The sequence below is a fragment of the Prosopis cineraria genome, unplaced genomic scaffold, assembly GCF_029017545.1.
Source record: "Prosopis cineraria cultivar Desert tree isolate PC_DT_omini unplaced genomic scaffold, ASM2901754v1 PC3, whole genome shotgun sequence".
NCBI lineage: Eukaryota > Viridiplantae > Streptophyta > Magnoliopsida > Fabales > Fabaceae > Prosopis > Prosopis cineraria.
In genome coordinates this window covers 47463335-47480677 of record NW_026555334.1, presented here as the reverse complement: position 1 = coordinate 47480677, position 17343 = coordinate 47463335, and the positions used below count along the sequence as shown (strand labels likewise).

The 17343-nt window shown below is 38.2% G+C and overlaps 3 protein-coding genes across 9 annotated transcripts; all 3 read left to right on the top strand.

Moving 5' to 3' along the window:
• The first annotated feature begins 1027 nt into the window (after positions 1 to 1027).
• On the top strand, positions 1028 to 10360 carry LOC129305206 (peptide-N(4)-(N-acetyl-beta-glucosaminyl)asparagine amidase). Of its 7 annotated transcripts, none has more exons than XM_054945188.1 (17): positions 1030 to 1266; positions 1349 to 1402; positions 1516 to 1683; positions 1827 to 1925; positions 2111 to 2197; positions 2991 to 3073; positions 3896 to 4009; positions 4776 to 4830; positions 4949 to 5035; positions 5191 to 5246; positions 5345 to 5404; positions 5511 to 5598; positions 5733 to 6488; positions 6573 to 6633; positions 7367 to 7469; positions 9800 to 9934; positions 10005 to 10360. In XM_054945188.1, exons 1-17 carry the CDS (start codon positions 1189 to 1191, stop codon positions 10090 to 10092), a joined length of 2172 nt encoding a protein of 723 aa, XP_054801163.1. In that variant the 5' UTR covers positions 1030 to 1188; the 3' UTR covers positions 10093 to 10360. The 7 variants fall into 7 exon arrangements, with proteins under 7 accessions (XP_054801161.1, XP_054801165.1, XP_054801159.1 ...); XM_054945189.1 differs by having other exon boundaries at positions 1032 to 1266; positions 10008 to 10360; XM_054945186.1 differs by having other exon boundaries at positions 1028 to 1266; positions 5733 to 6633; positions 9800 to 9863; positions 9982 to 10360.
• Positions 10361 to 12856: 2496 nt separating this feature from the next.
• LOC129305209 (probable ribose-5-phosphate isomerase 3, chloroplastic) lies at positions 12857 to 14075 on the top strand. The gene has a single exon (XM_054945194.1). It carries the CDS (start codon positions 12989 to 12991, stop codon positions 13844 to 13846), a length of 858 nt encoding a protein of 285 aa, XP_054801169.1. The 5' UTR covers positions 12857 to 12988; the 3' UTR covers positions 13847 to 14075.
• Positions 14076 to 14225: 150 nt separating this feature from the next.
• Positions 14226 to 17318, top strand: LOC129305208 (protein IQ-DOMAIN 19-like). The gene is made up of 3 exons (XM_054945193.1): positions 14226 to 16018; positions 16104 to 16361; positions 16484 to 17318. The coding sequence occupies exons 1-3, from the start codon at positions 15677 to 15679 to the stop codon at positions 16973 to 16975; spliced, it is 1092 nt and encodes a 363-aa protein (XP_054801168.1). The 5' UTR covers positions 14226 to 15676; the 3' UTR covers positions 16976 to 17318.
• Positions 17319 to 17343: the final 25 nt, after the last annotated feature.

The window sequence follows — 17343 nt, the reverse complement described above, 5'->3', positions numbered from 1 at the left end:
TCCATGAACCATACCGAGTGTCGTATCATGTTGTTTTTGACTCGTATCTTACCCTGGGCCTCAAGTCTCTTGATACCTCTTTTATAAGCGCTGCGTTAGTCAAAATAAAAAAGCAGAAGGGCCAAAAAGACGAGAAACATTCGACACGTGGCCTGGACATACTTTAGTCTTTTAGGGCGATGAATAAAGTGAGCGTGCGCGCATTTTTATTGATTTATAAATGCTTAACATTTAAAAACTGCATTGTTTTTTTTTTTTGGGGGGGGGGGGGACAGTACATTTACACATTCAGGCTACAAATGTATTATAATTTTGGGAGCAGTTTAAATTTCCTAATTAATTTAATTTTCAAGCACAATTATTCCAATGTATTGGATTAAAAATCACCTCCAGCTACCAAATAAGGTTGCCTTTAGGCTCCTCTCGACTCATGCTTAGGAAAGCTAATCTAATGAATCGGCAGTTTAATACATTCGCGGATTTGAAATGTTAATTAATAATTAATAATTAATTCCCAACTTGTAAATTTTAGGAGACTTCTTTTAATCCAAATTATAAAAAGCATAAACTTATGTGATATGTTAATTACATTATTTTAGTTATACCCTTCATTATATTAGGGGGTTGTAGCAGTAGTAATTAAGAATTATGTTATTTTCATGATAAAGTAATTAAGAATTAAAAATAATTAATATAATATAGGAGTGTTCAATATTAAATTAGAGGTATTTGTGGAAAATTTTCAATTTGCGACATGTTTAAGAATAATAACTATTTTTTTTCTTGGTGATATATTTATTTGTTTTAATATTGAAGAGTTAGTATATGACCTTCATACATTCTGACCACATCAGCATGAATTAGCCATTGGCTGCTACCAGTGCTAATAACCAAATATTAAAAATTGGCAGTGTTATTATTATTATTATTATTATTATTATTATTATTATTATTATTATTATTTGTATAATGATAAACTTATTAGTATTAATTTTCTCTCACGTCGAGTCTACGGCCAATTAGGCACTGATTCTCTGTCATGTTCCTTTGCATTGACCATGCCTTCCTTTTGGGCCGTAAACGGTAGGAGAAGAGGATCGAAAAAAATAGTAGACAGCAAGCTCTCACTGACTATCCTCCCTCCAACGACATCGGACATTCAGCTTCGGAGCTGTTAAGGAAGAGAAAATGGTGGCCCGAAAATTTGAAGTGCTCCACCACGACTCCAACTTCGATGTCGAATACGATCCGGACGATGGCTTCGAAGTATGCTCGCGTTCCTCCCAAAAACCATTTCCTCCTTCCCCTCGACACTTCTCCTGTAACCCGACTTCGTTACTTTCTGCAGGTTTTCAAAATCCAGCTCTTCTCCCTCACCTCTATACCCCCCGATGAGCAAAAGGTTCCAATTCTCATTAATCCATTCTATCTATACTTTCTTGTCCTTGTGTGCCAGTGCCCAACAGCTGGCGAAATTTTGTGCCTTCTTTTGTTTATCGATAATTTTCAGTACAGATTTATGGTTGTGAAGATGATCGCCCTGTGGCAAGTGACTCCGATCTCATCACCATTTCCGAGAAACTGCGATTGGTTTCCATCGACGAAGATGAACAACAGGCAGAATCAAGCACTCAGAATGCCGAATTGATGAGATCAGACGAGGAGCTGGCCAGACTCTTGCAGGTGCCGCCCCTTTTTTTCCTCTAGGAGAACTTGGGTCATTTTACAGAGGTTTTGGCAATGGATGCAAGTTTTGAAGTGCATATCATATTTATTTGAAATTCATTATCTTTCTCTTTTATCTATTTTTCTATTTGTATGTGCAGGCGGAGGAGGAAGAGCTTATGTTGCGGCAGTATCTTGCGAGCCAAGATAATGGACAATTTGGGAATAGAATACGGCCTTACCTCAATCAAATCCAAATGGTAATTTCACACGTTTGGTAGTGAGAAAGATGAATACAAGGCGTTTGAGTTCATGAAACTGCTTGTAAAAATGAAAAGTATACTGTGGTCCATGGAATAGAATAACTTGGATTCCTTTTGCTATTGAATAATTACAACTCCAATGGTTCCATCTTTTAAGTCTTCTGATATCATGATTCATGTAGTATGAGGATTCAAGCAGCCAGGAAGCTGCTCGGAAGACTGTCCCTGTGGAAGAACTTGAGGAGAAAGCGTTGGTTTCCTTGGCCAAGGTTAGTGAGTTTCTTTGTCTCTTTGAAAGAGGAGGCATGATATATGAGCGTACTCATGGGGAGGACTAGTGGACTTGAAGTCAGTTCTTTAGATAGAGTTGCTTTTACTTATCATTTTAGGAATTGAGTGCCAAATTGATTTATGTGAAATTATAAATATAAAAGCCCATTCATGAAACCTTTGCCAGTTTGGAAACGAAGTCCTCAGTACACAAATATGGTCATGATTTATGTGTTTGTGAATCTTTTTTATCATCAATCGGTTTCAGCCTTGTATTTGGAATCTACTATAATGCTGGCCACTGCTATGAGGACGATTTATAGAAATGGTGATTGTATATATCATGAAAGACCACAGAACGGAAGGAACATGACCAAACATAACGTAATTCTTTAATATTGATTGCCTAATTGAAAATGAACACCTAAAATTCACTTGCTGTTGAATTCTTTGGCAAATTATTTCATTCTGGTTTTCTGAAGTACTCTTGGATGTCTTTTGTTTGTCTTAGTTCTGTTTCAATAGTGAGCTTGAGAGTTGAGATTTGGTTTCCATGTTATAAGCACAGTGATTTAGACCAGTAGAGGGAAAAGTAGAGAGGAAGGAGGAAGTTAATTAGAGAGAGGAAGGGAAGAAGGTAGGGAGGAACTAAATATCTAGAATTTGCTTCACCCAGAGTACTTCTCTCACCATTCCATGTATCCTAATATTCTCTTCTTATTCTCCATCACATAGCATGTTTAATGCTGCTACGGTATATGGTGATTGGTAAATCTAATGAACATTTTTCAGGAAGGGAACTTCAATCCATCAAAATCTGAAAAAGATCATGCTTTCCTTCTCCAGCTGCTGTTCTGGTTTAAACAATCCTTTAGGTATATAGATCATTATTCATTGCATTTGCTGCTCAACTCTTAATTTAAAATAAAGGGTAAATCATAGTTTACTCTTTTTGGTTCGGCTCAAAGTTAGTTTGACCCTTGTGGTTTAAAGTGTGTGATTCAACACTTGGGCTTTTGTAACATTAACATTTAACTTCAAAATTCTTATATCCAAATTTTAATTGGTAAAAACTTGTGGATGTTGAAACAGTGAGCAGATTCATTGTAAAATAACTCTTTGATTGAAATGCTGAATATCTTCATTGTAATTTGAGATTTGTGCTGACATTAAGCAAGTAATTTCAATTTCTAAATGTTGCCCTAGTTCCAATAAGGCTTAGAAGACTGTGGAATTCTTCAAAGTATAAGTGATGAAACATACTTTCAATTATGAATTTTTTCATGGTTTTAACATCCATGTGATTAGTTCTGTTAAAGAGTAAACGTACCTTAGAGTGGTTATGTGATGCAGGCACTGGCCACAATGAGATTGAATGACACACTTTGAATAAGGTGGCAACGTGATTTCACCCTTGCCTTTTGGGGGGGGGGGGGCTCACTTAAAAAGATATGTTGATGATTAATATTTCCCTTGAGATTGGACAGAGCAGAATTATCATGTTTATAAAATTGTGGAATTTTTTTCATTCAACTATAATTCATTGCTGCTGTGATATTTCATTACTCATTCACCAGCAAATTTTCATATATGTTCTCTTACGCCAGTTGCATTTTTTATTGTTTTACTGTACTAGTTGCATTTGATCATTCTTTTCCTTTTTTGTTTCGGGGTGAATTTATGCCCTCTTCCAATAGATGGGTTAATTCACCTCCTTGCCATGATTGTGGCAATAAAACTGTTGGCCAGGGCATGACTGATGCTCTTCCTTCTGAGACTCTTTATGGGGCATCCAGGGTTGAACTTTACAGGTATGGCCTTAGAATATATGACTTAGATTGTGGCATGGTTTTTCCTATTTTCCTCAGGCAATCTTCATGGCTGGATGCTTCTGTAATTACTAATCTTAAATGTTTGTATTATCTTGTAACATGTTGGATGAACTAATTGTGCACCTCCATTATGATGCAGTTAATTTTCATATATATATATATATATATCTTTGACTTTTTTTTTAAGAATCAGCTCATTGGTTTCTTTATAGTTAAGACCATCTTAATGTTCCAGGATCAACAAGCTCTTTCTTGTTAATTAACTAGAAGTTTTACCTGTAATTGTGGTGATACTTCATTGTCATGCTTTGGCGACCTTTCTGATGATATGCTGAGTATGTTTTTTAAAACGATATGCTTGCTTTGATTTTGACTATCAGTATATTGTTTTTAACTTATTCAAACGCATTGAGCTGGGAGAGAGATAGAGCAGAAAATATAGAACATCTGCAATAAGTTCGTGCGATCTCTTCTGTTTGAACAGTATTTGACCCAAGTTTATACTAGCAAAATTTATCTCAGTATAAGATCCTTCATGACATCCCTATGCAAGCTTGGGAGATCCGGTGATACTGATAAGCTTACAACCATTTAACTTGATTGACCATTGTTGCCTGAGTTCTGGTCTTTTGCTTATAAGGCTTTTTTAAAAAGTTTTTTTTGGATCGGCTAATGTTCTGCTTCTATTCACTGCCTGACTAGCTTTATTTTTCCTTTGTTATCTTCATTTATTTTCACAACACAGGTGTACCATTTGCTCCAAATTCACTCGTTTTCCTCGCTACAATGATCCAATAAAGGTATTCAACTAGTGATGAAATGTTAGTTTTATAATATGTTTTTGGCAAAACGGCAAAACCAAAGGCTAAGTAAGGCATGTGTAGATGGTTATTCTCATTCCTTGCTTTTGATCTGCAGTTAGTGCAGACAAGAGAGGGGCGTTGTGGAGAATGGGCTAATTGCTTTACCCTCTATTGCCGAGCTTTTGGCTATGATTCACGCCTGGTTTGTCCCTGCTAATTTCTTTTCACAACATGCATTTTAAGATCAACTTTGAGTCCTGGAAACTCTGAATAAGCTTTCCTTATCTAGCTGGGGAATATGTATGTCGGTATATTTCTTGAGGAAGTTTACCGATGCTGGTTTTTGTTTATCTCCAGGTTGTGGACTTTACAGATCATGTTTGGACAGAATGCTTCTCACAATTCCTGGGAAGGTAGGATTGACCCACAAGCTTCTGGCTTTTATATTCTGCTGCAGGAAATTTATTTCTTCAGTGGCATTACTTGTCTCTGAGTTCTTTTGATCTTCCAGGTGGATGCATCTTGACCCATGCGAAGGAGTCTATGACAAACCATTATTATATGAAAAGGGGTATATTCACTTTTGCAGTGCCTTCATGAATTGAATGGGGGAAGTATTTGTACTGAGAATTTTTTGTCTTGCTCATTGTTATGTCATTTTCTCATTTATGCCGTAGGTGGAATAAGAAATTGAACTATTGTATTGCGGTGGCCAAAGATGGAGTTTATGATGTCACCAAACGGTACACAAGGAAGTGGCATGAGGTAGATTTTGCAACTGCTTTTTTTTTTTTAAAAAAATTATGTATACCTTATCAATCATGATTTTGAAACATGTGTAATAGTTCTAAATTATTGAAATATTGATAAGAAATTTCCCTATCAATTTGAAACCACAGGTTCTATCTCAACGTACTATAATTACAGAGCCTGCCTTGTCATCTGTACTCGCTAACATAACAAAAGAATGTCGAAGAGGCTTTCCATCTCAACTACTTTCAATCATTGAAGCCCGTGATGTGGAGGAAAAACAACTTCTTGAGAGATGTTTACATTCTCAAGATGATGTCTCACTCTCATTACCTGGAAGGAGAAGTGGGGATGAGGAATGGTGTAGATCCAGAATGGAAATTGGTTCCAATAAGAATTCCACGCTAAGTTCTTCTTCATGCCCTGTTCGTTTGTGTGTAGATGAGCACGTGACAAGAATTTATAATGCATTTCGTCCCATCCTTCATCAATTTGTCAACGAAGCACTAACAATATCTGAAGCTGCTGAAGTACTTAAGATTATGCGGGGAATAGTCTTGAATCTTCAACATTCCCCCTTCAAGACAAGAAGGACGTCATCCGATTCAACTCTAAAGAATCCAATATTTCAGGAGTCGTTTCCATCTTTTGATGAGCTACTTGATGCTCTTTCACTGGAGAAGAAGGTGGACACAGATGGAAGTGTTGAAATTTGGTTGGCTGGTGACCCTGTTAGAACTTCTTTGGCATTGCCTGTGGTGTTGGATGCTCTGGATGATTTGTTATCGAGTCTTGAAAAATGTGAAAAGTTTACTGCAGAGTCCCTTGCATTGCCAATGTTGAAGTTGAACAGAATACACTCTGGTTCGGTTGTTGCAAGCGCAGAAGAGTTGCCTTCCGGGATTGTAAATTTGCATACGGCCAGTTTACTCTATGTTTCTTGTTACTTTTATCTTCGGGCATTTATAATTATAACTATCGTATTTCAGGTTACATCAGCATTTGATGGAACCCGGCTGTCAAAATGGGAAGAACCAAATGGTGCAAGAGGTACATTTGACTGAATGAAATAGCTTATTTAATGTAGTCGAGAAATTTTATTTTGGCCAAAACTGTAGTGGAGAATGTGACAAAAGCTTAAATTTAGTTCCATAAACTATTTAACCAAGATATTGCTCTTACTTTGGGGATAATATAACTAAGTCTCTGAACTTTCTCTCAATTATCAATTTAGTCTCTAAATTATGATTCAATACAACTCAATTCTTGCCGTCGATTGAGCTAAGAAATTATAAAGACTTAGCTGTACTGAGTCGAAAAACTATAACAATTAAGTTGTTCTAAGTCAAAAAACTATAGGGATGGAGTTCTTCTAAATAGAAGTTTAGAAACTGAATCGGTAATTGAGGACAAGGTTAGGGACTGAAAATTACATTTTCCCTTTTAGTTTCTTATGAGGATTATCTTGACGAGGTTTGTCATGCTTTCCACTCTGCTTATAGCTTGCACTATTTTCGTCAACCATCTTGCTATACTAAATACTGATAACCCTGAATTTCATATTCTCAACTAATTCCATTCTTATGAAATTTCTTATTGTAATTAGATAACACCTTTACTTATTACATACAACCAAGTATATGTTTGACTACAGGTTAAATGCCAGCCTTGTGTTATCCTACTTAACCCCTAACCTTCTCTTCCGTCTTCATGAGGTTAAAAGGTACAAATATTACTTTGCTTATTCTTATATTAATAGATTATTTTTTGACTGATCTTGTAGGTTGTTGGATCGAGTATAGAACTTTTGGCAATAAGAAGTATGAACTTGCAGCATATGAGTTGATGTCAGCCAATGATGCACCAGAAAGGGATCCGATGGATTGGTACGGTCCTTGGAACATTTGGTCAAATCATGTTTTACTTTTTTCTTTTTTAATTAATAGGCTATGGGAAAAGCATGTGAGAAGACTGTGAAAAGGAAAGAAAGAAGAGTTTCTAAAATGACTTACAGATGAGGGAGATTACAAGCTACAGCTATTAATAAACACTCGGTTAATAAGTGGTATGATCTACTAACTAACTGGCCTCACAATATACATGATAAAAACTGATGTTCCATTCAATAGCAAGGAGGATCCTAATACTCTCAATCATATCAACCATAGGCCAGTTCGTAACATTATTTTTGACAAACTCATTAACTGCTTTTACTGCGTCACTAGCAGCAACTATATTGCTTATACCACTGGTCCAACATAAGTTGAGCCCCTCATGGATGCCACTCTACTCAACCTCTATGCAGCTGCTTCTTAATCCTAGCTTTTTCATGAAAACTTTGACACGGTTGTCTTGTGAGTCTCGTGCTAGACCCCTACAAGTAGCCTTCCCTTTGTGATTCACTGACCTGTCCACATCCAAACGGACCAAATTGACATTAGGTGGAGACCAGTTGTCATCCACATCATGAGAATTAAAGGAAATCTCACTTTCCAAATCAACCGGCAAGCTTGAGCAAAAATCCTCTTCCAACAAAGCTTCCCTTCTTCTCATCTTGCTTGCATCATGTTTAGCATTTCAAACAATCCAATTCTGCATGGAAACCTAATGCCCCATTTGGTACGGTGAAAATGATTTTGATAGAAATGAAAATGGATGTGAAAGTGGAGATGGATATGAGGTTTACAAATATATTTGATATGTTCATGGAATTGAGAGATTATTTTTATCCAATATTAATACTAAAAACAGGAAAAGATTAAAATGCCCTAGTCCCAAAAAAATGTGCTCCAACACAGATCAAAGGACCACCCCTATAACCTAGATCGATGAAGAAGATGAAGCTCCTGCCCACAGATTTGAGAATGAACCACCTTCACTGGACTTTCGCCAAACCACCACAAACCTGAAATCAAGGATTCTGTGTTGAATAAGCCTCGGGTTTAGCTTGAATAAGATTGTTACCCACATTGCTGGCTTCATCATCCTTGCTTGCCGATCTCATGGGAAGCCTTCATCATCGCCGCTGCTGTGAAAAAGAAGACCCGCCATTGGTAGGAGAGATTGCGAAATCACTGGAGGTCACCAGAGATCCTGGTTTGACCTCACCGTTCTTAGACCTTGGTTCATCCTTGCCATTTGCAAATAAGGTTGCTGTCATTCAGTTCGGTGGATGAGAGGAAGGGTAAAAAATGAAATTGGTAAGATGGGATTTGAAAAACTGAGTTTTTGATAGGGACTTAGAATAGTAGGGATTAGGAAAAGTAATCTATTAAGTTAGCTAGAGCAAGGATCTCACTCTAAATAACTTAACAGCCAAGTAGGAGAATCTGCTAAGGAGTAATGGGATTATTTCTTCATTCATATCCTGCTGTGTATGGGAGCCAGGATATTTAAAATAAAAGAGTACAATTGAATAATTCAAATAATGCAAGATACTAGCCTAAAGATCAGGAACTACTCGCAGGAACCTCCCTAACAGCCTTGAGGTCCTATTATTTAGCAACTAACAAAATAACAATTCAAATAACAAATAAAATAACAGCAATAATTAATTTAAATCATTTAAATCAGATAAATCCCTTAAAACATGCATGACAGCATCAATTTCAACTATCTTCCTCTTCTTTCTACGATGATAAGTTATTAAGGGTCTCCAAAGCTGATTTGGATCCTTATCAGTTTTACAGATGGAACTCAATTCTATCAATTTTGATGGAAATGGTTTCCACGTGAAAGTCCAATTCCATATGATTTTAACCAACCAAACACAATTTTCAATTTCATTTTCATATGCATTTCAACCCTCCCAAATCCATCATACCAAACGGGCCCTAAAAGAATCATTAGTATGGTTTTGTTTAACCAATTTATCCCATGCCTCTTGATCTTTACTGTAATTCCAAATAGCATGTGAAGATGTTTTCAGGATCAAATGATGTTTTAGTTTTCTCTAGCTCTTTTTTCATTACAAATTAATTAGTAAGTTGTTGAGTATCCTTTATGTTGTTGTACTCTAGTCTGTCTGCTTGTTAATCACTTATTTGCTACAACAAAAGAATTGGAACTGACGCTGCTGCAAGGGACTCTTTTGTTGACCATTTTTTCTTAGAAAGTTGCGGTGAACGTTTCTGTGCTTTGTAGAGTACATTTGGGTTGTTGCTTCAGTTAAGGCGGGTGTGCTACATCGATGACCTTTTTCAGCATTTGTTCTCAGGATCCTTGAAGGGAGCGAAGATGATGGAATCAGCTGGCGAGTTCTGGATAAGCAAACCTCTCAGGTCTTTGAAGATCGTTTCCAGCGTAGAATATACACAATTTCCTCAACGCGTTTGCCATCTAATGTTTTCAGGTATTAACCTTCGCATCTCTTGACCCTGCTTCACATTTTTGGTTCAGGACTCACGGAAGGTATGGATTAGCAGGTTCAGGTTTCTGGCATCTAGAGATATTCAATCAACTTCTCGGCTGCAAGTTGGGAGCATTGACCTTTACGCAAGAACAGCGTAAAGATAGAATAGTTACCAGCTGAATAGAGTGATTTCCAGGGTCAGATCGAGATGGTGTAAACTTAGTAGTTTTCTTCCCCAGGAGGCTGAAGATTCAAATTACCTTTGTTATAACTTATAAAGGCTTCTCTCTCTATCATGTCGCTGGGAAAGGACCAGAATGATCTAAATTCTAGAGGCCTCGTGTGGTTAGATGTATTCCTTAGAACCCTCATTCATAATGTTTGGTTGGGCCAAAGCTAAGTAAAAGCAGTGACATGAATAAACTAGATTACCTCGTGTCATAATTGGGATTACCCCGGGAAAAAAAAAAAAAAAAGGGAAAAGGGTATGCGTTCCCCATTACATAATGTTGTATTCCTCTTTTGCTCACTCCCATCATCAGCCCTACTCCTCCTTCCACTTCATCTCCGTCAACCTTCCCACACGCCAGCAAACCTCCTCCACCAGTGACCACCACCGTTGACCTTCTCCCTTTTCATCAGGTCTGTGAAGTCATCTCTGCCATCCCCGATGAATGCCATTTGGCTTGCTCTGGTTCAAACATCACCTCCAACGAACCTCTTCCACAAGGTCCGAACATTGACATCCTTCACTGGTTCTCCATCTTCACTCGTTCAAATATTGAATGCCCTCTTCATATCCGTCAACTGTAATCGCCCTCCCTCCTCCCAAATTTGAAGCTCATGGACCAGATCCGAAATTCACCAGATTTGAAATCCACCAGTTCTCCACCTTATCCATCTCCCTGATCATGATATCATTGCATTACAATCTTTCTCCATCTCCCTATGATTCATTGAGCAAAACGGGTAATGCAGAAAATTAAATGGCAAGTGGCTTATTTGTATTGATATGACTTAATTATATAGAATTTTATATGCTATGAAATGAAGATTTACTTGCATATTGCTAAAGCATTATTACAAAATATTCTAAAAATGATAAATGGAAATGGCTTTGGATTATTTTATGGCCTATTTCAATTTTCAATAACCAATATCACAAAATGCCGTAAATAGCCAAAGTTGTGATCAGAAGACGCATAGCTCACGCTGGACCATGAGCTTCAAATATGGTTTATGGGAACCACTACAGTATTTCAAGGGCATTATTCAAGCATGATGTGCCTGCAGAAACAGACAATAAACAGGTAATATCTCTCATCCATTGGTGCAAGACGTGTAAATGACACAAGTGATGGATAACATTATGAATGAAGCCAAGCTCCTTTCATATTCAGCAGTAAAAGGAGACATAACCTCTAGATTCTATACATTATCACATGCAACCCAAAAAAGTAGTAAATACAAGACAGTTATGGCAAAGGATTTGTGCAACATCCTGTACGAAATGAAATAGACATGATAAGAGGAGGAGCGAGTAACGGGCATGAGCACCTATCCATATTTGGACCAACAAGCACCTATCCAATTTGAATATGCCCTTTCCCCAAAGTCAATGATCTTCAGTCCTCTTCGAGCCCTTTCATAACCATCGGCTTCCAGCCTTCCACTCTTACAGTACAAGTAAAGGGTCAAGAAAGTGGGGTCTATATCAGCAATAATTTTTTATCGGTTACAATTGTCCTTTTAGTAGGATAATCCCATTCAAAGTATAACTAGATACTGAATGAATGTTGACACTTTTTTCAACGAAGATTCTAACCTTATATTTGCCACCTTATGAGGGGCTAGTTCTTTCTTGTAAATTCAACCCCCATTAATTCTATATAAGCAATATTACCAGAATATAATTCGAAAATTGCAAATAACATGGTAGACAAGGCAAGTGGCAGGATGCTTAGATATGCAAACAAGCGTTCACATTGCTGACGAGCACGAGATTCTCATCACACTTTTAGATAATCTATGCCGTTCATTTTATTTTAAAATATCTATACCGTTCACTTTAAGTTTATTTTTAGATATTTTTAATATTTTATTATTAAAAAAATTTATAACAATGATAAAAAATTTAATATTCAATTTATACTATTTAAAACATATCTAGATAATTAATTTGTAAAAATTATAAAAAATTTAATATTAAATTAAATCGTTCAAATTATATCTATACTATTTAAATTATATTTGAATAATCAATTTATAAAATTATAAAATATTTTAACATTAAATGAGATAGTCCAAATTAAATTTATACTAGCTAGATTGATGAGAAACAAATGTATTAAAAATTTTTATAATTTTTATAAATTTTTATTATGATAAACATAAAATAAAAATAAAAAGCTTGAAGTTTGGACGGTTTAAATCCCATCAGTAGTGATGAGTACTATAATACTCATCCCCCAATGAGCAAAAAAGACCATCAATATTTAATCTTAAAATTTTATTTTAATAAAAATAATTTAAAAATATTTGAAAAAATAAACTTAAAATAAACGGCATGAATCATTTTAAGATGAAATCATGAAATGAATAGATGAGAGCGGAAGGGTCGAACTCAAGACCTTACACCACAAAGGGTGTGCATAGCTTTTGTTTCGTGAATTTAAAAATAAAAAATACAAACTAACTAAAACTTCAAAACAAAAGTAACAAAACTCCAAAATAAAACAAGCATGGGAGGGAAGAGCCATGATCAGGTAATGAAATAATGAAAGTAAGATGCAACCAGAGGTCAACGATTTATCATAACAAAACAAAAAAAAAAAAAAGAAAGAAAAACAAAGATGGGAGGAAGAGGTGAGAGAAGGTGAAAACCTGAAAGGCAACAGTACAGGAGAACCAAGGCCACCAACCTCTGCGTTTAGTGAAGCTAGGAGACAAAAAGGCGAGGCTCAAGTAATTGGCTAAATTTTCCTCTGCAATACATAGAATTAGAATCGCATCCGCTGTTGTTAGCGTTGGTGGACATTGGTCTCCACACAATCCATGGCCTCCTTATCCCTCTCATCGCCTCCTTCGCTGTCTTCCTCGCACCACACTGCCTCTATCAACCTTTTCCTGCGCTCACCTAATTCCATCAAACTCCGCACCTTCCCCCATAGAGCCGCCGTCTCCGTCAAAGCCCTCTCCGCCCCCGTCCTCACCCAGGATGACCTCAAGAAGCTCGCCGCCGATAAAGCCGTCGAGTACGTCCGCAGCGGCATGATCCTCGGTCTCGGCACCGGCTCCACTGCCGCCTTCGTCGTCGCCAAGCTAGGCGAGCTCCTTAAGTCCGGTCAATTGAAGGACATTGTGGGAGTCCCCACTTCCAAGCGCACTGAAGAGCAAGCCCGCTCTCTTGGCATCCCTCTTTCCATCCTCGATGACAATCCCCGTCTTGATTTGGCCATCGACGGCGCCGATGAGGTTGACCCTGACCTTAACCTGGTCAAAGGCCGCGGTGGAGCTCTATTGAGAGAGAAAATGGTGGAGGCTGCCTCCGACAAATTCGTCGTGGTTGTTGACAACACGAAATTGGTGACCGGCCTTGGCGGAAGTGGATTGGCAATGCCGGTTGAGGTGGTTCAATTCTGTTGGAAGTACAACTTGATCAGGCTTCAAGAGTTGTTCAAGGAAGAAGGATGCGATGCGAAATTGAGATTAGACGCAGACGGAAAACCCTATGTGACCGATAATTCGAATTACATAGTAGATTTGTACTTCAAGACTCCGATTAGGGATGGGGTGGCTGCCGGAGCTGAAATATCTGCGTTGGAAGGCGTTGTGGAGCACGGACTGTTCTTGAATATGGCCACTTCCGTGATAATAGCTGGGAAGAGTGGAGTTGAAATGAAGAACAAGTGATCGATTACGTCCTGCTCGTGGCGAGGACTTCCATAACTCCTCTGTAGCTCGGATTTTATCTTCTTGTTCCCTATCCACTGATGATTTGAGCTGCTTGCCATTAATCTCAAACGGGTAGTGTAGGTCCTTGTTTCTCAAATCTTGCTTTTCTTTAAAAAAAAAAAAATTGTACCTTGTTGGATGTATTCTGATGAACCCCATGAGATCAATAAATATAACGTTGATGGAAGTACCACTGTACGAGACGAATCATTCTGAATCCAGAGCTTAGGGGGAGAACGATAAATTGTAATTGGCAAAAAAAAAAAAAGAAAAGAAATGAAATAATGAAATAGAAAGCCGTCCATCTTCACCCAATCCCTATTCGAGTCATTGGATGTCAACACGGGGACAGCCTTCCCCTGGATGAGGTTTAATGGTTCAAGTCTTTTATTACAATGCAAGCTCCCCTTTCGACATTATATTTATTCACAAGACTTATCTGCGACAGTTAAAGCTATGCATTTTATCACTACTTGTGATCTTATGATTCTTATCCTTGCATTGGAGGATTGGAGCGCCCAATATATCTTCGAAAGAATATATTCCCTACGCTCTCACTTGTAGCAGAAAGCCCAAGGAACTGCAGGAACACATGGTGCTTCCACTACTAATTAACTAGAGAGAGAGAGTGATCAGACAATATAAGCAAGACAGCACACTCTTGAAGGAAACTGCAATCTACACTTGAGTTCTGAACAAATCAGTAGCATGACACTCCATTTTCTTCTCATCCTTTTCTAACTTAAGATTAATTAGTTAACACTACAAATCCTTGACTATAAGAATCCCAGCTTATTGATCTAAAGGAATCTAAAGGGACTAAATATCATCTGATCATTTTTCTCTTTCAATGCAAGCCACTTGAAGAATCCCAGCTTTCTACCTACACTGGTAAACCCACATCAAACGTTCACAAGATAACCCATTGGCATAAATCTCGGTCCTCAAGTTCTTCCAAGAGACATCAGACAGACTTTATGATGATGGGGGGGGGAATCCATTGAAATTGAACAGGAGCGATGACGTCCTGGACAAATCGCAGATGGGAAATGGAATATGAAAAGCCTTGCTATTATATGGCGTGGTCAGGCCGAAGAAATTGAAGTTGCCAGTTTTCAAAATCAAAGTGTTGGTCGGTATGTTGATGAAAAAGGCTTCGGTTGTGCACGATGTTGTTGTCGGAGGTTTGTGGTTCAATCATCTTAGAGCTAAACTAAACTCTGGTGGTTTGTTGTAGTAGCTGACGAGTGCTTGCCAAGATGGCCCTTGAGTCCTAGTTTTAACCTCAGAGAAGACCAAAAAAAGAAAACAAGGAAGGAAGGAATATAACAGTGACAGTTGTAAATTCTCAATTTTATATAGCAGCACCGTCATCACAAGCAAGTTTTAGCGGCCGTCTTGTGGGAGCCTGAGCTCGGGTAATGTTACGGCTCTTCAGTACTCGGCTAAGGCAATGGTGGAATGGCAAGCTCCATCAAATTATATTCAAGAATTCCCACAAGGGTGGCAAGTGGCTTTATCAGGGAAAGCTTTGCAGGCAAGAGCCCTTGTAGTTGATGACCAGAAAATCACCAATTTATAAGAAAATCCTTCACTGACCTCATTGAAGAATGCGGTATTTAATAATGCAAGACTAAGGAGACCAAAACTAAAATATGGACCACAACCAGGACTTGGTCCTCTAAATATATAGAAGCATCTATGCAGGCGTGTGTTTAATCCTAGAATTTTGTCAGCTATTAACCACCAACTTGCTAGGTTGCCGTTAGCGGAAGCAGACAAGAAGAAATGGAGAAGGCGAGCAAATGGATAAGAAACCATCTCATGGGGAAAAAGGAAGCGAAATATAAGGTGGACAGGTCCTACAATGAGAACAACATTGCTGAAAGTCCCAAAGTGAAGCGCAGGTGGAGCCTTGGAAGAAAGTCAAGCACCAGAACGACAGGGAACGCAACTGCGCATAGATTTTCCGCTTCTTTTGATTCAAGCTACTCTGCTAACCTCCAAGTACAATCGCTTCTGCAAACCGACGCTCCATACATTCTTTCAACTTGTCTACTACCAAAGGCTCCTACAAACATTGAAAGCTCTGCTGCTACCAAGATTCAGGCTGCTTTTCGCTCCTATTTGGTAATGTCCTTCTCTCCATCTCCCTCGATCACTCCTCAATTTTATGCCCGCTCCTCTGAATTCTGAAGATGCAATTTTTTGTTAGGCGAGGAAAGCATTGCTTGCTTTGAGGGGACTAGTGAAGATACAGGCACAAGTAAGAGGCCATCTTGTAAGGAAACAAACAAGCGCTACACTGCGAGGCATGCATGCCTTGATGGCTATTCAAGTAAGAGCCAGAATTCAAAGACTTCAGACCGCACAAGAAGCTAATCTGCTGCTTCCAAAATACTCACCCCCACATCCTCAAATTTCTCGGGATATGGTTTCTGGTATTACACCATCTACTGCACAAGAATCTAAAGTGAGTCTCTGTCAAATGTTCCCAATATATATGGTATTTTTGATGAAAGATATGCAGTAGATGATTATTCTGGTTATGAAACCTTAATTCCCAGTACATAACTATCACGTGGTCATTCACAGGACCCAAAGGATATGGACCTAAAAGAAATGTTGGAAATCATGGGAAGTAGAAGTGGTCCTCTAGATCCTTCAGATACAGAGCATGCTGTCATGTCATTCTATCCAAAGGAAAAATATCAGTACCAGGATCATGCGTTAAACGCAGAACCAAGCAGCTCAAGAAACAGCTTATCAAGTAACCAGCGCCATTCAATGTCACGGGCACCCAATGGCCTCACTAGGACGGAATCTTCGAGAGCTAAAGCAAGGTCTTGCAGTGAACCAAAACAACGACCCGTACAAGGTACAAGGCGCAAAAACAAGCCCGTAGAATCTACAAAGGACTTGAATTTTTCATTGGATGGTCGAAGGCAATCTATGTCCTCGAACTCCTTACGCTTTATCTACCATGGAAACGAGGACCATTGGGTTATGAACCATTACGAGTCATCCACGGACAGCAAAAGTGGGTCCTTCCACGGCAGCACGGCGACTAGTAATTCTTGTTATTGAAACTACATTGCTCCCAACAAAAAGCAAGAAATCCAACTTTTAAGAGTCAAGTGGCATGCGAATATTGATAAATCAATGACATCTCAGGAGAACGGATATGCTCAGCGCACCGATTATAATAATTGTATCCTTTTTTAATTTTACCTGAATACTGACAATCGCGAATTGCCTCTCTGTTAATCTTGGAGCAGGAGAGAGTGTTGTTGTACGGGATTCTAATCCGAGCATCCAAAAGCAGCAAAGCATGGTGTTTTGGATGAAAATTTTGAAATTGTAACTAACTAGAGCTTCAATAGATATATATTGGTTAACGATAGTTGCTCCTTGTTCTGTGTCTGCAATAAGAATCTACTCATGTAATCAACTGA

Bases quoted from the DNA above. Each gene is read 5' to 3' on its own strand.
- LOC129305206 (XM_054945184.1), top strand. From the start codon at position 1,189: ATGGTGGCCCGAAAATTTGAAGTGCTCCACCACGACTCCAACTTCGAT. The intron at 1,267-1,348 runs GTATGCTCGCGT...TACTTTCTGCAG, and splicing joins ATCCGGACGATGGCTTCGAA to GTTTTCAAAATCCAGCTCTT. The intron at 5,599-5,732 runs GTAGATTTTGCA...TTGAAACCACAG, and splicing joins ACACAAGGAAGTGGCATGAG to GTTCTATCTCAACGTACTAT.
- LOC129305208 (XM_054945193.1), top strand. From the start codon at position 15,677: ATGGAGAAGGCGAGCAAATGGATAAGAAACCATCTCATGGGGAAAAAG. The intron at 16,019-16,103 runs GTAATGTCCTTC...ATTTTTTGTTAG, and splicing joins CTGCTTTTCGCTCCTATTTG to GCGAGGAAAGCATTGCTTGC. The intron at 16,362-16,483 runs GTGAGTCTCTGT...GGTCATTCACAG, and splicing joins CTACTGCACAAGAATCTAAA to GACCCAAAGGATATGGACCT.
- LOC129305209 (XM_054945194.1), top strand. From the start codon at position 12,989: ATGGCCTCCTTATCCCTCTCATCGCCTCCTTCGCTGTCTTCCTCGCAC.